Source organism: Elephantulus edwardii, unplaced genomic scaffold (genome assembly GCF_000299155.1).
Source record: "Elephantulus edwardii isolate Elephantulus edwardi_28Jun2011 unplaced genomic scaffold, EleEdw1.0 scaffold00004, whole genome shotgun sequence".
NCBI classification, from domain to species: Eukaryota; Metazoa; Chordata; class Mammalia; order Macroscelidea; family Macroscelididae; genus Elephantulus; species Elephantulus edwardii.
The window spans coordinates 5,560,252-5,583,603 of record NW_006399754.1 but is presented as its reverse complement, the minus strand read 5'-3'; the positions used below and the strand labels follow the sequence as shown (position 1 = coordinate 5,583,603).

At 43.8% G+C, this 23,352-nt stretch overlaps 1 protein-coding gene across 2 annotated transcripts in view; it reads right to left on the bottom strand.

Annotated features, from left to right (window-relative positions):
* Positions 1-86: 86 nt before the first annotated feature.
* The window catches only part of THSD1 (thrombospondin, type I, domain containing 1), a 29,139-nt gene continuing 5,873 nt past the window's right edge, over positions 87-23,352 (bottom strand). Inside the window, exons 2-4 of one of the 2 annotated variants that reach the window (XM_006879524.1) lie at positions 21,315-22,280; positions 6,202-6,360; positions 87-1,465 (exon numbers count right to left, since the gene is read on the bottom strand). In XM_006879524.1, coding sequence (XP_006879586.1) covers positions 87-1,465; positions 6,202-6,360; positions 21,315-22,280 — 2,504 coding nt within the window. The remainder of the gene's footprint in view (positions 1,466-6,201; positions 6,361-21,314; positions 22,281-23,352) is intronic. The other variant, XM_006879525.1, reaches the window with a different exon arrangement.

Sequence of the window (23,352 nt, the reverse complement as noted above, 5' to 3'; positions counted from 1 at the left end):
TGATAACTTAAATAGTCCCCAGAACAATGTCAGCCATGGGGCCTCCATCCCAAGCCCCAGGTGCGGTGCCTGCAGCTGACTCTGGCTCAGACCACCAGCTTCTCCACACTGAGCGTGCTCGTGGTCTCATCCTCTTCATTGGACCCAAAATACCCAGGGAGGTCGAGCATCCTCTGCTCCGCCTCCGAGAGGCCAAAGGATGTGTTGTCATAGAAGGCGAACTCTGGATGCGTGGGGAAGCTCTGACACTTGTCCTTTCGACCCTGGGAAGGACTCAGTGGGCTGGCCCTCTGGTAGCTATCTTTGGGGTGAACAGGAGAAGGCTGTTTCCTTGAGATGCTCCTGCGACTGGGGGACGGTCCCCTCCGAGCTCTGTGGGACTCTGTCCTCTCAAATCCCACCACAAGCCCTGCCTGGTGACCCCCCAGGTCTGGTGTCCTCGTGGGCTGTCCCACCGTGTGGGCCTTGGGGAGAGGGCTTAACAGACCACTGCTCCCTCCTGCTCCTTGGAAATGCTCCACCTTCTCAGGGACCAGGTGGGTGCCTCGGCTCGGAGGTCTCGCCTTGTCGTCCGCCTGGTCCCAGGTTCGAGTCCGGGAGCCGTAGTTGGGGGCCTGCCGAGGAGTCAGCGTGGACATGCTCCTCTCACGGAACGGCCTGGCCTGCCTGGTCTCGTGAAAACTAGCAGTCCTTCTGAAGTGGGAGTTCCTGGCATGGCTCCTCTCGGCCTGGCCGCCTCTGCTGCCCGCGAGCCTCGCCTGTGACTTGCGGATGAGGGTCTGGCTGGGACTCACTGCACAACTGGCCTGCGCAGAGGTGAGGTCCAGCCTAGAGGGGGGCCGCTCTCCATTGCTGACCGGAGGCTGGTCTGCAAATGGGGATTTGATGCGGAACTTGTTCCCCACCACTTCCTCTGGGCCTTCCAAGTCCAAGGCGGGGCTGGAGGCCGCGTCGACAGCAGTGTCCGTCAGGGGGCTCTGAGACACGTGGTACACTTTGGTGGTTTCTGTCAGGCCTTTCTTCTTCATCTCCTTCAGCTGCTGCTGAGCAAGGCGGTAGCTAAACAGAGGAGGGATTATCTTCTGGGCGCTGGACTGGAAGCTGTCGCTGCCGGAGGCGTCGTCCTCAGGAGTGGCCGGCACGCTCTGCCTGTAGGTCAAAGGGATGCCCACCTCCCCCGGGCTCCCCGAGGGCCCATCTCCCCCATCTGAGAAGCTGCCCCGCTGCTCACTCAGTTCACAGATGTTCTCCTCGTCCGAGTTCTTCCGGAAGCTGGGCGAGTGGATGGAGTTGTGCCGAGCAGGGGTGCCACACTTGGGGGCTCGGCCAAACTTCCTCCACAGCGTGATGAGCACGGTGGCCACGATGATGAACAGGCACAGGGAAATGCCCGTGACCGTCACGACGTTGCTGGGCTTCGCCGGACCCTCGGGCTGGAGAGGAGATGGGCTGGACCCCTGAAACACTGCCCCCAGAAAAAAGAGAAAAGAAAAAAAAGAAATGTATTTCCTGTCTCCCCTGAGGGGTTATAATCCCCAAGCGGTCATTATGTGGCAGTGGAAAAGCCCAGCAAACGAGGATTTCTGGTCTTAAGTATCTCTGTTGGCAGCATAAGGCAAACATCACCAACAAAAGGGCAAAGACAGACAATGGGAAGTGATGGAACTGAATTAGCCACGAAGTGTTCACCAGCTCCTGCTGCTCTGGCCTCCTGAAATGTATTTCAAGTTTATTATGTTGAAGCTTCGCTCCATTAAAGTTCAAGATACAATCAAGGTTTTCACTTAATATCATTTCATGTGGGCTATAATTACCTGCTTCCCTTTTTGTGTGATTTACATTCTAAAAGTACAAATCTTTAAATAGACAATAATCGAGATGGGTTGTGCCTAAATTTGTACATCTTAAAAGTAGTGGCCAGGAGGGACATCATGCTCCGAAGGGTGGAGGGACAGCGCAGGCCGCCCACAGACCTTCCCACCGTCCCTGTACAGCCCTCCTCCATCCTTTATAACATCGACTTCACAATTTCACTACTCTCCTCAAGCCCCCACCCAATTATCTTCTTCAGGAGTTTCCTAGGCATCAGCCAAGAATGCCCCAAGCCTTTTCTGCTGCCACCAGGCACATCCATATTTACCTTTCTTTATGGAATCAGTGGTAGAAGTTATCTTTTACCCTATGCCATCAAGAGCCCACTGCAGCAGTCACCGTGTCAATACATCTGACTGAGGGTTTTCCTCTCCTTCACTGACCCTCCACCCTTCCCAGAATCATGTCCTTCTCCAAAGAATAGCACCTCCTAGCAACAGCCCCAAAGTATGTGAGGCAAAAGCCTCATCATTGTTGCCCCCCAAAGAACACTTTCTGCAAGACATTATCTGTTTGTTCTCTTAGCCGTCCATGGGATAGTCAGTGCTCTTCTTTAACACCACAGCTCAAATTCTTAAACAGGTAACAGAAAAGCAATCAGTATTCTATCAGGTGGAATACAGGCACAACAGCAACTGGCTCCTTCTATTTCCTTGTTGGACAAGACAGACCAAATAAACACAAAACTACACTCAGATCTTGGCAAAATAACATCATTTGAAAGTCAAACCAAACTCTAAACTTTCAACCAAAAAAAAAACCCCAGTTAAATGACAAGGGGCTTGTCTCCTGCCTTGTCACTGCTCTGCTCTGCAGTGACCGCTTATGACCCCAGCAGCAGCACTGCTGTGACGCACCTGAACCTCTTCCCTCAGCTGTCGACCAGTTCCCGTAAGAACCACGGACGGCTGCAGGAAAGCCCTGCATGGCTGGCCTCCCCATCTCTGCCTCGTCTCATCTCTCCTTCACCTCATAGGAGTGATTGCCTAGTGCTGAGCAGCCTGCAAACAGACACTGCATCTTCAAGAAATGGAGGAGGAAGAGAACATCGGCAAGAAATTTCCACCTTTATTCAAGATATACACTTAGACTAAAAGTAGAATGTGTCTGTAACACTTACTCTGCTTGCTACTTTATATTGTGTCTAAAAAAAAAAATCAAGATGCCAAAACATAAAACTAAGCTTCCCCAAAATTATTGTCAATTCCAAGCTGCTGAGCCTTCTAAATTAGCTTGTATTTAAAGGCAACATAGAAAGTTTAGTATGGAATTATAGCTCAGCCAAACAACAAAGTTACTGCTGTCAATCCATTCTAAATAACAGTTTTCCATGGCTATAGGACCTTTGCAGGTGACTGTCCACCTTTCTCCTGAGGTGCCAGATGGATTCCAACCACTGACCTCTTAATTAGAAGCACAGCACCTAGAGCCCTACACCAGGTGAATACAAGTACAGCTTTCGGCTTACTAGTTTTATTATCGTAAGCAGAGCCCTTAACCTCTCCCTGTCTCAGTATCCTATGAGTAACACACATAGGAAAATGCCTATCATGCAGTAAATTTACAAGACCAGAGGCCAGCATGGTAATAAGCATCTTGCAGAGTTATTATGAAATTTAAATGAGATAACATTTGAAGTGCTGACAGAATAGACATTTCTTTCCCCTCTTCTTTCTGAGATTTTAAAGGTTTATAGAAAACTTGGACTTTCATTCGTTCATTGTTGCACATTTTCCTCCCTACTCCCCCTCGTTCACTTTTCTCTTTTAAAAAAAAATTCTTCCACTCTTACACAATTTCTTCCGTCACCCCCAAGTCCACTTTGCTAAGAGTTCTTAAGAACAACCATTTCTTAATTGTCACTTTTAAGAATATTATGCTGATGGCAATTAACTTAAATTCACTTAGGTTCTATGATTGAGAGAGGAAGATCTGACAGAAGGGACACATGAGGACGGGGTTGTACAAAGTGAAAAGGAGATTTATAAAGAAAGTACTAGAAAACGGCGTGAAAGAATGGGTTCAGGTAGAAACCAATGTGTGTATGGAAAAAGATATGAGCAACAGGCTGGGAGGCAGCCCGAGGTCTGACGCAATAAGAAAGGGAGCAGGTTCTCACAGAAAGCAGGTATGGAGGGCACAAGGCCAAGGACACTGATGGAAAGATGAGGCAACAAAAAAAAAAAAGAAGAAAAAAAAAAAGAAGGATCGTCTAAGGCCAAGCAGGGAGCGTCACGTGCCGCGGCTCTGGCTAAAAGGCACTCTGAGATCCAAATGCAGAACAACACCCGCGTTCTCCAGACATCAGAGACGAGTTAACCAGCGCCCTTTTCAACAATTCAGAAATTGGAGAGTAGAAGGCAGGATGTGACAAAGGAGCTTTAAGATGCAGGACCAGAGCCGAGAGGAGCCATCTAAATGGGGAGCTGAGCTATGCGTCAGGAGGTGGGACCATGCGGACGAGGTGCAGAGGTTCTGTGTGTTGTTAAGCTCATGGGGTGTGAATGCAATTAGCTCCACAAACAGAAACGAACCCGAGTGATCCACGTGAGCCCATGCACGGACCAGCAACGTGAAGCTCTCACCGAAAATCTACTCATGTGTCTTGAAGATGCTTTGACTCATTGCCGTTGAGTTGGTTTCAAATCACAGTTGATGCTCATGGGGATTCTGAGGCTATAAACTGCATGGGAGGAGTTTGATGTCTTCCTTTCTTGGAGTCAATGTTGGGTTCTAATCACCAGAGATCTATGTGGTCTTTGGTTCAGCAGCACAATGACCTATGGACTAGACCACCAGGATCCCTGGAAGATGTCTGCTGTTGAGAAGCCCAGTCGAGCTGACAATGACTCACTCACAGTGACCCTACAAACAATGGCTCTGTCCGATGCCCCATCCTGTGTATTCACATCATCTGTGACCCACCTGAGCCCATCATTACAGTGTGTCAATCCTCCGCTCCTCCTTCCTCTCCACCCTTCCAGCTTCACGTTGTTTTCCAAGAGCCCCTCCTAACGACATGCCCACAGTATGTGAGGTGAGGTGTCACTGTCTTTGCCTCCAAGGAGCACTCTGACTTCACCTTTCCAAAGATATAACTGTTCTTTTGGCAGTCCATGAGATATTCGGTACTCTTCTCCAACACCACAACTCAAAGGCATCAATTCTTCTTCTTTCAATCTTAATCAATGTCCAACTTGCAGATGCATAGCAAGTAATAAAAAAGATCATGGTTTGGATCAGGTACACATTGGTCTTTAAGCCAACATCCTTGCTCTTCAGCACTTTGGAGAGGTAGGTCCCCGATAACAGACGTTCCTAGTGCAATACATCTTTTAATTTCCTGTCATGATGCCAAGGGTGTTGATAGTAGATCCAAGCAAAATAAAATCACTGACGCTCTTCTCCACGTATCATACCCATAATGAGGTCTCTTGGCCCAATGGTAAGGATTTTTGCTTTCATGATGAGTCTAGGAAAGGGGGAGAGGGGTGTGGGAAGGACAGCTCCCTAGGTGATGAGAAGAAGAAATGGAATCATCCACTCCTCTCAGGTGCGTGTAGTAGCTGGAGGAGAAGGGCAGCAGAAGTATAAGCCTAGGGTTGTCCAGAGCTTAAAATACAGAATCTACAAGAAGGTGCACTGCAATCCCAGAGGGACTTGGTTCAATCCACCAGATGCTCTGCTGGAGAAGGAGGGGCAATCTCCTGTACCTATCAGATCTGATTTGATGGTACACACACACACACACACACACACACACACACACACACACACAAAATTTAAAAAGATACAGAATCTAGTCTCATTTTGATAAATACCCTCATAAATTTCCCTGGGACGATGGAGAAAATTTAAGGGAAACCTCTCCCCAGTTTTAGTGAGAAGGAAGAAAGAAAAAAAAATAAAATTGGGTGGAGATAATTCTATTTTGACTCAGTGACTGGGGTAATGTGGGTAGGTGTGTCAGAAAATAAGACTGGCTTAGGATAGAGCAGAGTTCAGAGCTACTGTACACAGGGCTGCTGTGAGTTGCATGCGACTTGACGGCACATAACAACAACAGTATTTCTGAATCTTGAATTTTAAAGAAATAGATAAATCTCATTCCCATGTCTGGATTGTGTAATTCCCTTGTCACCACCTAGTGACAGGTCGCCTTCACTCTTATACATGTGAACGTACCTAGAGTTAGTGCTGCAAATGACAGCGGGTCAGCGTGAGTCCACTCCTGAAGTCAGATTGGGGACTCCCAGGCTGGCCTGGGCTCGCTGTTGCCTTTGACGAAGTGTCTGAGCGAAGAACCCAGGAGGAAGGGAAAATACCTACCGTCACACTCCTCCAGGGAACACGGGGAGGTTTCTGAGGACAGCCCAGGGCAGCCGGGTCTGGAGGGGAAGGAAGTGAGGCACACGCGCAGACGCTTCCTGACACCATCGCCACAGCTGGTGCTGCACCGGCTCCACGGCTGCCACAGTCCCCAGGTCTCTGCAAGGACAGACGTCCCATGTTTAACGCTAGAGCATCTGAGAATCAGTACTTAACCCAAATTTCAGGCCATCAAAATGTCAGAAGGTAAATATTGTAAGAGTTCGAAAGACTGCTGTGAAAAATGTTAGTGTTTTATAAAATCATAAAATTTCTGAAGCCCATTGGAGAGCTAAGGACACACCGATCAGCCTGAAATAAAGGAAAGGCAGGCTCATCCAAGAAGACAGGACACAAGGTACTTGTCACTTGGGGCTGATGCCAGCTGCCAAAAAAGCTGATAAAAATTTAGCTAATATTTTTAAATTAATTGCTAAAAAGTCTAGTATGACGGCGGGACCAGTCCTTGGAGAGGGATGTCATGTCTGGGAGGGTGGAGAGATGGCGCAGGAGAGGAAGACCCTCTATGAGGTGGACTGACTCAGTGACTGGGATAATGGGTATAGGCGTGTCAGAGACAGTAAGATTGGCAAGGGGTAGAGCAGGGTTTAGGGCTGTTGTACATAGGGTTGCTATGAGTTGCAAGCAACTCAACAGAACATAACAACAACAACAATTTGTGTAATAAAAAGGTGTGAATGGTCCAACAAAATTGTAAACCACATTGTTATTGTTGTTGTGTATCATGGAGTCAGAACTGACCCATAGCTGATGCTCCAGCGGGTTTTCAGAGGCGGTTAATCACACACGAGAGGACTGACCGTCCTTCACCAGGGGAACAGCTAGCTGGTGGATTTGAACTGTGTGCCCTCAGGATTGCAGAGCAGCATCTTGCCACTAGGCCACCAAATGTAGAAGCAGATATAGAGTCTCACCCAAATCTTTTCCCTCTCATACAAAAACAAAAGAAAAAAACCAAGCCAACCAGAAGAACAGAAGCTCTGTGGGACGAGCAGCAAACCTTCTCTCCTTGTCTGGGCACAGGGGAAGCCACACTGCTACTGGGGAACGGATATGAGAAAGCCCTTAGTCCCCTGTGAGGAATAGAAAACATCCCAGGCCACGGGGGATCTTCTCCCACTGGGCGGGGTCAGTATCATCAAGAAGGTCCCATCGCTGAGGCCTGGGATGGACCATTTGCCTAAATACTGAATTTAAACCAGGAGAAGCTCTAGCTGGAAGCAGCTCTAGCCTGTTAAAAAATGGGTTCATTTATGTCAAAATTTTTAAAAAAGGTAACTGAGTGATAGAAATAAAGTGAAAGAAAAAACTGTCAATCCAGAATTCTGTACTAAGTGAGAAAATAGCTTTCAAAAATTAAGAAGGAAAAAAAAACATTTACTTATTACAAATAGGCTGATTCTAGTGAAAATGCAGGGACTCATTTCCAGGCATTTTCACCAAAGGTGGCCCCTTCTCTGGTGCTTTGAATCCACAAGCGGTTCCTCAGAAGAAAAACATCCTCTCTCCTCCCATGTGGTGGACAGCCTCTGAAAACTCACTGACAGGCCAGCTATGAGTTGATGCCAACTTAATGGCAATTCGTTTGCAATTATTTCTGAGCAGGTAGAAAAAATATGGTACTAGATTTAAAAAAATTGCATTTCTATAGAAAACCAAAAATGTGAGAAATGGCATCTAGAAAAGTAAACATAACTTTATTTTTCATTAAAAGAATGTTATTTTAAGCTAAACTGAGAGTAACTAAAGCTGTGTATTGTAAACTCTAGGATAGTCACTAAAAAAACCCCTGTAGTTGTTAAGTGCTGCTCAGCTGGGCCCAGCTCATAGTGACCCCAATGGAGAGCAGAATGACACTCTGCTCCATTCTCACATCCCCACTATGTTGAAGCCCAATGTCATAGTCATTGTGTCAAACGATCTTGTTAAGGGTCTTCCTCTTTCTTTTTTACTGACCCTCTGCTTTTCCAAGCATAACGTTCTTTAACACATCCAAGTATGTGAAATGAAGTCACATTGTCCCCTGCTTCAAAAAGGAGCACGTGACTACATTTCTTTCAAAAAAAATTTCTACATGTAAATCATCAACTTGAGAGTTATAGTTAAGATTCCATTAATATGTAAGAAATATGGAGGGGGGAAGGACCCAGACTATGCAAAAGAAATAAGATGGTATATTTCAATCCAACCAGCTAATGATCATATTGTTGTTGTTGTTGTGTGCCATTGAGTCGCTTGTGACTCAGAGTGACCTTATGTACAAAAGCCCTAAACTCTGCTCTGTCCTGTGCCAATCACACTGTCTCCAATACACTCATCCCAATTACCCCAGTCACTGAATCAGTGCACCTCATAGAGGTTCTTCCCTTCCTGCACTGTCCCTCCACCCTACCAAGCATGATGTCCCTCTCCAAGGACCAGTCCCTCCTTACAACATGTCCAAAGTATGTTAGACGGAGCCTCGGAATCCTTGCCCCCAAGGAGCCACCCGGTTTGACCCTTTCCAGGATGAATCTGTTTGTTTTCCTAGCAGTCCATGGAACCCTCAATACTCCTGGCAGCACCACAGCTCAAAGGCATCAATTCTCCTTCTATATTACATATTAAAAAGTCTAAATACACTAAGTGATTGTCAGATTAGATAAAATCTCAAGATCTAACTATATGTGGTTTAAAAGAAATTCACTTAAATATAAAGACATAGGTTAAAAGTTTAAAGGAGGAGAAAATAATATATATCTTGTACTAATTAAAAGATCCAGTGGCTACATTAATATTAGACAAAATATAGAACAAATATTATTATGAATGATAAAAGAGAAATATAGATAAGGGGGTCAATTCAACAAGGAGATCTTAAATAGGGATCCATCTGACAAGAGAGCTTCAAAATACATAAAAATCAGCCCTACAGGATCTAATATGGACTGATTAATGCAAACAACTCTTCCAAGTAGATACAGCATCACTGCCAGACAAAATAACTGAATGTTGTTGTTGCTGCTGTTAGATGTCATCAAGTCAATTAAAACACATATGAGTAATATATTCATGAGTTCATAACCCGTGAATAACAGGTGTGAACCCTGCACTATCCTGTGCCTTCTCGTACTTTCTAACACACTCGAGCCCAATGCTGCAGTCACTGTGTCAATCCACTTGGCTGGGAATCTTCTTGTCTTCTGCCAACTCTCCAAGCATGAGCTCCTTCTCCAAGGAACAGTCTCTGCTAACAACACGATAAAGGTGACAAATGCAAAGCTTCGTCATTGTTGTCTCCAAGGAGAACTCTGGCTGTTCTTTCTCCAAGACCTGTCTGTTTAGTCCACAGGATATTCAGTACTCTTCTCCAACACCACAGCTCAAAGACATCAATGCTGCTTCTGTCATCCTTATTCATTGTCAAATTCTCAGTTTCATAGCCAGGGACTGAAAAGACCATGGCATGAATCAGGAACACTTTAATCTTCAAACTGGTATTACTACTCCTGAATAATCCGGAGCAGTCCCTGACAGCAGATTTGCCCATTGCAATACATCTCTGATTTACTGATCATTATAACCAAGGGTTGTGGATCAAAGTAATGTAAAGTTTTCAAACTTGGTATTACAGTTTCTGAATAATTTGGAGCAGCCCCTGACAGCAGATTTGCCCAAGGCAATACATCTCTGATTTACTAATCTCTATTACCAAGGGTGCTGGTTGTGGATCAAAGTAACGTGAAATTGTTGAAAATTTCAGTTTTTTCTCCATCTTTCATGATGTTGCCTATCAGTCCAGAAGTGAGAATTTCTGCTTTCTTTTTAAATCCATTTTAAAGAACATTTACAGAGATTTTGGATTTCCATTCATTCACTGTTGCACTTTTCTCCCTGTCCACCCTTCCCCTCAGTTCGCTCTTCTCTTTGAAAAGTAAGAGAAAAATTCCTTCATTGGTATACAATCTTTCTGCCCCGAGTACACTCCACTATACAGTCTTCATTCTGGACTCTTGGGATAACCATAACACCCTATCATATGTTGCTTTTAAACTGTTCTCTCCCTCATCTGTTTCAATGCAGTATACATGATCTATCCAGTTTTTCTCAGTCTTACCCCAACCCTGATGTCAGTCCCATTCTACAACAGTGGCACTACACAGTATTTGTCTTTTTGTGACTGAGATATTTCACTCAGCATAATGTCCTCCAGGGTCACTCTTTTTGAATAATACTTCATGAGTTCCTTGTTTTTCAATGCAGTGTAGTATTCCACTGTGTGAATATACCACAGCTTCTTTATCCATTTGTTTGTTGATGAGCATTTAGGTTGTTTCCAACCCCTTACTATTGTGAACAAAGCCGTGATAAAAATGGGTGTGAAATTTTTGCATTTTTAAGGTTGAGATGTAATCCATATTGAAGGCTGTAGTCTTTGATCTTCTGCAGCAAGCAGTTCAGATCCTCCTCACTTCCAGCAAGCAAGGCTGTATCATGCAGCATGTAGATTGTGATGAGTCTTCCTCTGATGCTACATTCTTCTTCACAGAGTCTAGCTTCTCAAATCATTTGCTCAGCATACAGACTGAGTAGGTATGGAGAAAGAATACACCCCTGATGCACTGCCTTCTTGATTTTAAATATGCAGTGTTCCTGACTCTGTTTGCACACAGTTTCTTGGTCTAGTACAGGTTCGCATAAACACAAGTGCCCTGGGATTCCCAATGTTAGCCATAATTTCTTACGAATCACACAGTCAGATGTCTTTGCATAGTCAATAAAACACAAATAGATATTCTTCTGGTATTCTCTGCTTTCAGTCATGATCCATCTAACATCAGCAATGATATCCCCGGTGCAATGGGCTCTTCTAAACCCAGTTTCAACTTCTGGCAGTTCTCTGTCCATGTACTGTTCTAGCCATTTTTGGATTCTCTTTGGCAGTATTTTGCAGTATCATTAATGATACTGTTCTACAATTTCTACATTCTGCTGGCTCACCTTTCTTAGGATGGGAACAGGGACTTCTTCCAGTTAGCCAGAAAGACACTGTCCTCCAAATTCTCTGGCACTGAAGGGTGAGCACGCTCAAGGCTACATCTCCTGGTTGAAACACGTTAATTGGCATCTCATCGATTTCTGGGGACTTATTTTTTGCCAGTGCCTTCAGTGTGGCTTCAACCATCTTCTTCCTTCATTACAATTGGCTCCTGATCAAATGGTACTTCTTGAAATATTTCAGTGTCAACCATTTTTTTATTTTGTACAGTGACTTATATATTCCCTCCATTTTTTTTCTCTTTTTTTTTTCTGTCTTCATTTCTTTTTTTTTTATTTTATCATGGCATTTTTTTATTCCTTTTTATGACTGTTTACAGAGACTTTGTATTTTCATTCATTCATTGTGGCATTTTTTCTCCCTGCCCACGTCCCCCCCCCACCCCCAGTTCATTCCTCTCTTTTAAAAGTAAAATTCTTTCATTGGTGAAGACTACAGAATTTATCACAGACTGCCAAAAGAACACAGATCTGTCTTGGAGGAAGTGTAGCCAGCACACACCTTGGGGACAAGGAAGGTAAGATCTGTCTCACATACTTTGGATATGTTGTCAGGCTGAACCAATTCCTAGGGGAAAGACAGTGTGTTTAGAAAAGCAGAACATCAGCAAAGGAGAGGAAGATTTTTAAAAAGATGGACTGGCACAGTGACTGTAATTGCAGGCTTGAGCACAGTGAAGATTATGAGGATGACACAGGATGCAGCAAAGTCTTATTCTGCTGTACACAGGGCTGCTATGAGCGGTACTCCACAGCACCTAATAACAATCTTCTACAGAAAAAAAATCATAGTGCAGTCAAAAGACTACAAAGCCTATGCAAGCATAAGAGGGCTGTGTATGAAACAGAGATTTGTACACCAATGTTCACAGCAGCATTACTCACCATCATAAGAACATGGCAACAGCCCAAATGTCCAACCACAACCAAATGGATTGATAAAACTATGGTACATTCACTCAATGGAATACTATGCAGCACTCGGGAACAATGATTTAATACTATGTAATTTAGGAGAGGCTGGAGAGCACTATGCTGAGTGAACTAACACAGTCTTATAAGGACAAATACTGCATAAAAATCATTCAATAGAAGGATAACTAGTAAAACATGTATGTGAACTCAAGGAGGGGAGGGCTGAGGATGTGTATGGACAAAACCACAGGGTTGCACAGTTTGGTGGGTAAAGGAGGGGGAAGGAAATGTGAAGGATCCAGGGAAAAGACAGGGTAATGATGGGCAAGGTCCAATGGTGATTAATTTTATAAAACATGATACATGAGAATCATTGTATGAAACACAATGTGAATTCAGAAAAGTGTGAAGCACAACATACATGAATTTTGTAAACCAATCAATTAAAAAATGCTAGAAAAATCTAACTGCTTTATCTAACATTATCTTTTTAAAGTAAAGTTTTATAAAAGTAAGAAAAAAAAGAAAAGAAAAGAAAAAAGAGGCCTTTGTATGGCAGGTACATCCTCAGGTGAGCCAAATGGTGCAATTGTTGAGATGAGTCACAGAATGAGTTCTTTACAGCAATTAAAAATCTCTGGGGATTTTCACAACAGTGGAAGCAAGGCAAACAAATACCTTGGATCAATGCCAAATGAGGTGTAGTAATTATGTTCCATGCAGAGGTCCAACTGAATACAAAATTGGTTCTGTGCCTCCAGAATCACACTTAATGCCTCACGTGGCAGAACAGAGTCTGCTTTGTCCTCAAGTCTCCTAGGATCCCCAGATACTAAGCACCACTGCTTAAGAAGCTTTGTGGATCTCCTTTTAAAGTCTCTTTGAGTTAAAATACTATTATATCTGAAAAAATCTAATGAGAATCCACCACTACGTAACTTAAAATGAAAATTAGGTCAACAAAGGATACGTCCCTTCCTTGTGTTCATATTTAAGGCCACAAGAGGTAGAATTACAGAAGCTAAGAATTGGTTATTCTATTCTAGAAATATTATTTATTTAAATATACAAGGATTTTGGTCATTAACTAGAAAATCCTATCAGCGGGAGCCAGAATAATCACAATCATATGAAATCAAGCCTAAATGCCCAAAAATCTCAACTGGAAATGTTAAATGTCCTTTTGAATGGAAAGCAAAAACCATCTGAAGGATAATCAACAATTTGAAAAATTAATACAAACACAGGGAGCTCTGCTGGCCTAGTGGCAAAAAGCTGCACTTCAATCCTAAAGGGGCATGGTTCAAATCCACCAGATGCTCTGCTGGAGGAGGAGGGGCAATTAACTCCTGTGCCAGTCAGATCCAGTTTGACAGCACACAACAGCAACAAAAAAAGGGAAGAAATATGAAAAAAAAAATTAATACAAACATGTGACTAAGTTTTCACAGCTTTTTAGTTCTAAATGAAATTCAATTAAACTCTAGGAAATCACTCATATAAAGCAGCACACAAATTTAATTAAGCAAATTTAGGGAGAAACCCCAAAATTCCATTCTACCATAAAGTAACTCTCCAATCCCTGAAGATTTATGCTAATTATTTTGAAAAAAATTGACAAAATGGGAACTCATAACCATTTATTAGAAATGAAGAACAAGATGACCTATATGCCAAGTGGCCTTATTTCATGATTAAAAGGGCTTTTTGTTCTGTTTTGTCCTATTCCAATGTCCACATTATATTAATGAGCCTCTTTGGTCTTAATACCTTGAAGGCCACTCTTGAGCACATCAGCTCTGCCTGAGCAAAATTGGCCGGGAAAATGAAAGGGGGGGTTTGTTTCTAAGATCCCCTGAAAGAAAAAACTTACAGAACATTCAGATCTACAAGACAATTTGCTTAAGTGTCCAACATAAAGAAACAAAACAGATTTATGACACAATTCTACAGATGATTGAGAATATAAAAGCAGCAGTAGTAAGAAGTTCAGATTTTGTTTTTCACAGAATTAGGCTTTTTTGAAACTTCTTCAGTATGAAACTGATCCAACAGGCAATCAAGGAACACCAGTAACTGCTGACACCTGGCACACGAAAGTCAGAGACAAAGGATTGGTAGTGGAAAAAGATGGCTTTCTTGGTAGAAATTAGATCAGCGATCACACGACAGAATTTGCAAGTCCAAGGACTTAATATTTGCAAATAACTTTTTCAACATAAAAAAATGGTGACAATACACATAAACTTCACCAGATGGAACACAAAGGAATCAACCAGATGAAATCTATAGAAAGAAACAATAGAAGAACTCAGTTATTATCAGCCAGAACAAGACCAGGGACCTACTATGGAACAAACCACCTGCTCCTATGAAGTTCAAGTTATAGCTGAGGAAAATGAAAACACATCCATGAAAGCTAAAGTATCACCTAGAATATATATCCCACTTGAATGTAGAGAATATCTCAAGAAGATACTTGACAATTATAGACCATACAGGAGCAAACTTACACAGACTTCTTAGCTATAACCAAACATCTCGAAGGAATGAGCCTCAGAGCCTATAGTCTCAGCTCTATAGGATCAGGGAACATCAAGGTCAAGGGGCATACTCTTCCAGCCTCAACCCACATGACACTGAGACAAGAAGAATTAGCTGGGGCTCAGCTATCCCTACCACATGCTCTGAAAGGTATTACATTAGAAGGTCCTGGATAGAATGGGGGGCGATAAATTAAAACTCAAAATAATAAAAAAGATCAACCTTACTGGTCTGATAAGAGATTGGTAGAACCCATAGACTATAGCTCTTAATCACCCTTTGTGACTAGAAGCTCTTGGCTCAATTTTTAACTAAAAATAGAAAGGGCTGTAAGGTGAACAACACGAGTCTGGGTGTCTAAGGTTTATCATTCAAAATGTCTTTCCTAGCCAATGATTAACTGTTTATTTTGTGCTGACGTTTACTACAAGGAGAGAAGATTAGAGTGGGCTATAAGCCCCATTCTACTAGAGGTTTATATAAGCTCATGGGACCTCGGCGCTGGCTCTCCTCATCTCGGGATGTCTGCCTTCAACAGATAATCTACAACGCTCACCCGCCTCTGCAAAACCAGCCTGCAGACCTACAGTCCTGTGAGTCACTCCTTGACATATCTGACGCTCTGGGAACCACCAAACCACAAAGGTGGTTCTTCCACAAAGGTTCTTCCAGCAAACCACCAAACACAGAGGACATAGAGGAGCTACGAGCTGCTGATGTCGAAAATCATGGCTTTATCGGTTTTTTGAGTAAGGAGTTGTGCTACCAACAGAAAGGCTGGAAGTTCAAATCCACCAGCTGCTCGGTGGCTGAGCAATCTCCTCCCTTAGGATTTACAGCCTCCGAAAACCTGCTGGAGGGTCAGCTATGAGTCCATGAAGGCAACAAAAGGCTCATAGTAAGGTTTTGTCACCCATGAGCTTCCACGGGAGAGGACAGGAGTCACATCAAACTAGCAGCTACAGAGGTTATTGATACCACGAGCAGATGCTGTGGTAGCTTCAAGCAAGAGGAGAATAACCAGCCCAGGGCCAGGAAGAGTCACTCTGCGGAGACCTGGGATGAGGGTGGTGTAGTCCAAGCCAAGAGAATGCCTGTGAGGGCGCAGCCCAACAAGAAGGTCAAGGTAAAGCGGTAGATTCTTATCCTCATATCAGGTGAGAGGACAGAAGGATTTGCAGCAGCAGATTGACCTACCCGACTTGATTTTTACCTACTTTCCGCCTGCAGAGACAGTGCTACATGTTGAATTGTGTGGCCCAAGGTATGTGCTGCAAATCCTAACCTGTGGTTATAATCCTATTTGGAAGTGGATTGTCATTGTTATGCCGAGGCAGGATTAGTGTGATATGAAAGAGATCAATCACGAGTGTTGAGAGATACAGTGTAAAACAGATGCCAAGACATGGAGATCTCTGCGGTACAAAGAAGCAGAAGTTCAAGAGGCAGAGACCTTCCTCCAGAGGTGAAAAAGGAAGCCTGCCCATGGAACTGGTCCCCTGAATCTAGACAGGCAGAGTCCTAAATTGTGAGAAAGTGACTTTGTTAAAGCCATTAACTCGGGGTATTTGCTGTTAGCACAGCACTGGGTAATGAAGACAGAATGGAGGGGCCAGAAGGGACTCAATTAGAAATCCGCTGCAAGAATCCAAGTAAAGGAAAATGTGGCTTAAATGAAGTCATGTTAGGGGAGCTAAAGAGAGAGGTAAAACCTGTAACAATCATTTGCTACTGACTTCCTATAATGACTTAGTAAGGAGAAGAAGTTGAACAGCAAACTGAACAGTGGAGTCATACAGGGCTTGAGGAGCAGGCGGAGAGGGTAAAATGAGGTCTCTAACCCCGGGTAGGTTGTATCCGAAGCCTGGGAATCATACTGGAGATGAAAGCAGCACCTGGATGCAGAGAACTGGGGAGAGACACTAACCTGGAGTCATCAGCATCAAGACAGTAACTGAAGCCAGGGGTGTGGATGGGATCATCCCTGAGTGTGTGAAGGTAGGCAGAGGACTCGGCGCAGAAGGACAAAAAAAGACCAACACTTAAGGACTGAGATAAGGAGATGGGACTGGCAGGTCAAAGAGACCAAAAAGGAAGAGCCAGAGAGGCAGGAGATCAAGCTGAACATGGTGCACAGAACCAAGACATGACTGTGTCTAAAAGAGGAAGTGTTGATGGAGACGACCACTGAAGAGCGGTCCTGGAGTTCAGGCCAGGAAGCCAATTCCCGACTGCTGTGTTGTTAGGGGCTGTGGAGTCAGAGGTGACTCATAATTGACCCTCCAGCAGGTTTTCAGAGGCTGTAAATGTCATAGGAGGAGACTTCCCATCTTTCTCTTGCAGAGCAGCTGGTGGATTTGAACTGAGTGCCTTTGGGTTGGCAGTGCAACTCCTTACTACCAGGAGTTCCTTGCAGCCTGCTAAATTTAGCAAGAATATTTTCAGGCCCAAGGGTGTGGAGTGGAAGCCAATTTGGAATGAGCTGAGAGCGAATGGTTAAGACAAGGAAATGAAGCCTGGAATGTACAGAACTTTTCCAAGAAAATGTGGAAGGAAAGAGAGGGGGGTGCTATCAGAAGAGAATGCGGAGCTGAGGAAGGGTGTTTCTTTTCATTTTAGATAGAAGAATTCATTACCCTTCAGTGCTCCTGGGAACTGCCCAGTCCAGAAGGGACTGTTAAAGAGAACAATCTTGACTAATGGAAGGTTCCTACAATGAATGGAACCAGGAGGCCAGCCTGATGTTACAGGAACAATGCCTCTTCTATGATAACAGGAAAGGAGAAGAACATGATCCAGTGACTGCAGAGGTGCAGATATTCTGGTGGGAGGATGAAGGAGGTGCCACTTGATGGCTTCCAGCTGCTGGGGTAGGAGGAAAGGTCAATTAGAGAGTTAAACAGGACACAAGGGCTGAGGGCTGAGGGGGAAAGAGGTCTCAAAGAATTTAGGGGAGAACGGAAACTCAGACTGGCCAACTGCCACATCAGGAAGTGTGGAGGCTCAGCTGAGCGGGGTGGTGTGATGCATCCATAATGGGGCAGGTCTGCTTGCGTGTGTCCTTAGGCCACAGCCGCAGAACCTCAGTGGGAGTGGAATTCAAGCAGAGCTGGCGTCAGGCCCATCAGCGGCCCGACCAGGCAGAAGTGTTTAATACAGTTGTAGCTGACTTGAGAGATGGGCCACAGAATCTACACTGAGTAAAGAAATGAAGTCAACAACGTGGCCAGTGCTCTCAACAAGTTAAAGGCAAGTGACTTCTAAGAAGGAGGGAACTTTCCATAGAGATCACATGAGGTTGCAGATAAAGAAAGCATGTCATAGACTGTAAAGAGATGCACTGGTGACCCAAAGGCCATGCCTCTCCCAAGGTTCGAATCCAGCAGTGGGTCCACTGGAGAAAGATGGATAATCTTCTACGTGATTCATCACCTCTGAAAACCCAAATTCAGTTCTGATGTGACACCTATGAAAGAGGCTCGCTGGGGCTAAAGGAAGGACAGGGGAAGACGAGAAGAGCACATAAGGGAAACAATCTCTGCCAAGTTAAGCCACTCACTTGTACACAATGCTAAATCCAGAAAAAATGGGGGACGCTTCAGGATGGATCAAACAGTAAATAAACCTCCTCTGTATGATCAAAATCACCAACTACCTTTGCATCTGCCCCAAGTCATGGCAAAGCCCCAGGTGTCAGACTGGAACTGTGTGCCATGGGCTTTTCAACAGCTAACTTTTTAGAAGACTGACAGTTCCTCTGAGGCACATCACAGGAGACTTGAACCTCTAACCTTTCAACTAACCTTTCTCTTTTTTTTATTAGGCAGGGCACTACACAGAGCATACAGAACTTGAAGGCATTTTCAGGACCCCCTTCTTCAAAATCACATTCAAGAGGCTTCTTCTGTAGAATGAGTAAAAGGATCCAAGAGAAGTAGGAGAGGGAGGAAGCAGAGGGATGCAGGGCGAGTCGGGGTTAATCATGGGGTTGTACAATTTGATGGGAGAGGTGAGGGAAAATGAAAGAATCTGTTCTCTAAAACAATGTATTCAAATTCTGTAAATAAACTAGTGTTAATTTTTTTTATAAAAAGAAGTATGTTTTGAGTAATATTGCATGAGTTCCTTGTTTTTTAATGCAGCATAGTATTCCATTGTGCGAATATACCACAGCTTCTCTAGCCATTCGTTTGTTGATGGGCACTTAGGTTGTTTCCAACTCCTTGCTATTGTGAACAACTGCAATAAACATGGGCATGCATATATCTGCTTGGGTGTCAGTTATGGTCTCTTCTGGGTATATTCCCAGTAGTGGAATTGCTGGGTCAAATGGTATCTCTATTTGCAACTTTTTGAGAAAGTGCCATACTGCTTTCCACAGGGGTTGCACCATTTTACACTCCCACCAACAGTGAATAAGGGTTCCAGTTTCTCCACAACCTCGCCAGCATTTATTGCTTGCTGTTCTGTTAAATTTTGCCATTTTGACTGGGGTGAGATGATATCTCAAAGTTGTTTTAATTTGCATCTCTCTTAGGGCTAGGGATTTTGAGCATTTCTTCATGTGCTTGTTAGCCATCTGAATGTCGTCTTCGATGAAGTGCCTGTTCATATCCTGTGCCCATTTTTCTATTGGATTCTTTACCTTTATCTTGTTGTGGTGCTCAAGTATTTCATAAATTCTGGATATAAGTCCCTTATCTGATATGTTATTACTGAATACTTTTTCCCAGTCAGTGTACCCTGTTGGAGAAGTTTTTGGATGTGCATAGGTATTTGCATAGGGATATTGAACTCATGCAATATTACTCAAAATGGTTGACTCTGGAGAACATTATGCTGAGTGAAATGTCCCAGTCACAAAGGGACAAATATTGCATGGTGCCACTGTTGTAGAATGGGACTGTCCTTGGGGTTGGGGAGAGACTGAGTAAGATGGGTTCAATAATGTATGCTGCTCTGAAACAGAGAAGGGAGAAAACTGTTTAAAAGAGATATGTGATTAGGTATTTCTGTCATGACAGGAGTCTAGAGCGATGGCTACATGGTGGAGTGGACCTGGGGGAGGGTTTATAAAATAATGAAAGAATCTTTTACTTTTCCAAGAGGGTAATGTCTGGTGGGGGGGAGCCTTGGGAGGGGACAAATCTACAACAATGAATGAATGGAAATCCAAAGCCTCTGTAAATTTTCACTGAAATTAATAACAAATGTAAATTAAAAAAAAAGAATTAAGTTAGAGTAAGGAAGGCAATGGAACCACCTTACCTCTGTAACTTGATTAGTGCCACTATTAGAACCTCTACTCAGAATATTATTGCTTTTCAATTTTTGACTCATGCACTTTTAACTTGTTAGTTAAATTTGTATCTTCTAGGCTGCAATACTTCCATGATACATCTTCAAGGATATGAACATGTACGGCTAAGCACAATTGATAACAGTGCATCTAAATTCCAAAATCAATCTCCATAATAATCTATGTGTTTCCTACTGCCAAGGGGGCCCTTTAGAGTAGTGAGAGAAGACACTCACCCTGAAACCCACAGTGTCCCTTTTCAGCAGGAAGTAGCTAAGAGAATACGCCATCCCCTTTTCCTTATGAATCAGGGTGAAGTCTCTCTCAGGGAGGACTGATAGGGAATGGCAAGCGACACACTGACAAAGGAGATTAATCAGAACTGGCTTTGACAAGCACTGTGGCAATTGGACAATTAAAACAGACATGGGGGGGAAGCAGAATGAACTGGGGATGAGGGTGGGGAAAACAGTGCAACAATGAATGAATGAAAACCCAAAATCTCTGTAAATGTTCATTAAAACTAATAAAATTTAATTTAAAAAAAGAAGAAAGAAAAAAAAAGTATGTTTATCCAGAAAAAAAAGAAAAAAGAGGCTTCATAATGACTGAGTGAAAGAGATACAGTCAGCTAAAAGAATGCAGAAGTTATGAGGCCCAAACAACCTAAATTTCAGTTTAGGATTTCACTTTGGATTCTAATCATATCTCCAGTGATGAAAGACAATGTTTGAAAATAATGTAATAACATAATTCTATTGATGGTTTCCTGTATAGCAGGCACCATGCTAAGATTTTCACATGTTTTATTTTATTCAGTCCTCTCTGATATAATTATTTTTATTATCTTCACTTTCCTTATGGGGAAACAGATCTAGAGAGATTACAGAAGTGAGCTTGGCTTTCTAATTTTGCAGAGGATGATAATGCCAGCTGGGACATTATGAATGGGGAGCCACAAAAATGATAGAGTTGACAGAAAAGGAAGTCCAACTCCAGTAGCACAGTCTATAGGGAGTTGTGCTTCTAAACCCAAGGCCATGCTTCTCTGGTGGTTCAAATCCACCAGCATCTTGAAGGTGGGAAATCTCCTCTCATGCAATTTATAGCTCAGAAAACCCAGTGGAAGGTCAGCTATGAGTCCCATCTGACTCGATAGCAATGAGTTTCAGGGGTGGGATGTTGTTGTTTCCAAGTTCTAAGTAATAGTTTTGATTACGTATTAATTTGATGACTTAAACAAAAACTCAGTACTTACCTATATTTCTCTGAATTAGCATGCACTCCTCCTCCTTTGCAGAAAAATGGCTTCTACTTGAGCTACCAAAGTCAAAGCAGTATTTATTCTTCCCCATGTCAAACAGAGTGCAGTTAAATACTGTCCTCCTCTCTCCCAGACTCAGGCTGTTCTCAGCCAGCTGGACTGGCCTCTCCCCGGGGCGTCGGGGGGCCGCCTTGAAGACAGCCATCACTCCCTGGACAAAGACACAAGGTGGAGGCATCACCATCACCTCCACCACAGACTCGCAAGTCAGTTCTGGCACCATCACCAGTTTGTATCCAAATTTCTGAGCCAGGTCAATGGGTCCAGCAGAGGAAATGACCGAGTCCCAGCCAAGCGGCTTCAGCACCACAGTGACATAGGCTTTTGGCCCCACAGGTGCACAGCCAAACTCCAGCCACTGATCTTGACAGAGCTCTGTCCTTTTGCTGGATCTTATTTCCAGGGGTTGTCCCTGACTTGTTCTTGTCTCAGGAAGACTGTTGGTGAAGGTGACCTCCACCAAGATGCCAGGCTTGTCGGCAGGGAACGCACACAGTGGCTGACCGGTAGAAAGGCCCACCTGAAAGGTGCCTTCCGCTGCATTGGTGCTTCTGTTTAAGTCGATGTGAAAGACTGGCCACTCCACCTTCAGGAAGGCACTCTTCTTCCATGAAGGGAGTACAGTGTTATTGTCCGCTCTTTCTAGAGACATCATGAACCAGTAGTCACCAGCTTCTCTGAAATAAAAGCACTCAAAGTCCAGTGTTCCCTGGGACTGATTGGTCAGAAGGTACTTGGTGGTAACAGTCTGGTTGGTTCTGGCCTCCAACAGCAGGATGGATACATTCCTCAGGGTCCCGTTAGCGCCACCAAAATGCTGAAACTCCACAGACACCGTGTGGTTGCTTAGTGCTACATGGCCTGGCTCTCCCAAGAGCAGATAGTCAGCCTCTCCAAGAACTGAAACGAAATGGTCAGGCGTGGTTTTAAAGAAGAGTGAGTGTGCAGCCCGGCTGCTGACATTCTGGAGCCTGGGTGGCACAAGCAGTTTGCTCCAAGCTGTTAACCCAAAGCTGGCAATTCAAACCCACCCAGCACCTCCACAGAACAAAGACCCGACAATCTGCTGCTCTAAAGACTGCAGCTAAGAAAAGCCCATGGAGCCGTTCTCCCCTCTAACAGCACATGGGGCCACCTTGAGTTGAGGGTCAATTCATCAGTGGCTAAGAGGACAACACACGTGACACTGATGAAAACAGCATTTTGGACAGAAGAGGAGTTTGAACTAAACTAAATATGATGTAAAATGACGCAGAGTTCAGATCCTGGGAACTTTACACTGTTCTCTTTTCATTCAAAAGTGTCTGTCTTTTCTAGTCACCTTTCACATTTATGTTCAAAATAAGTAACTAGTTATAAAAACTGAGCTCACGCGGTTTAAATCCACCAGATGCTCTGCTGGAGAAGGAGGGGCAATCTCCTCCTGTACTAGTCAGATTCGTTTTGCTGGTACACACCAAAAGAAATTAAAAATAAAAACTGAGTTCACAACATTCAACAAGGTAATGTGAAACCCATAAAGCAAGCATAACAACTGTCAGGTGTTCACCATGTCATGCTTATTTTAAACGCATCCAAGTCTTTAGGCACTTGGAGGCAAGCAGCAAAGGGATTTAAATGATACAAAAATTGCTCTAAATTAAGGGTTTGTTTTTTTAAAAAACAAAAACAAAAACAAAAAAACACCACACAACACACCCAAGCTACTACAAATGAGTCTACTCTGACTCAGAGGGACCCTCCACTGTGTCTCTGAGGCTATAAATCTTGAGAAAAGTCTGCCCATCTTTCTCCCACCCAACAGCTGGTTAATTCAAACCACTGACCTTTTGACTTGAGGTCACGCAAATGCTATGCATTATACCTCCGGGCTCTTGTTGCTGAGTACTGTCAAGCCAAAACCAACGCAGAGCTGACCCGCCAGCACACAGCTGACCCTCCAGCACACAGCTGACCCTCCAGCACACAGCTG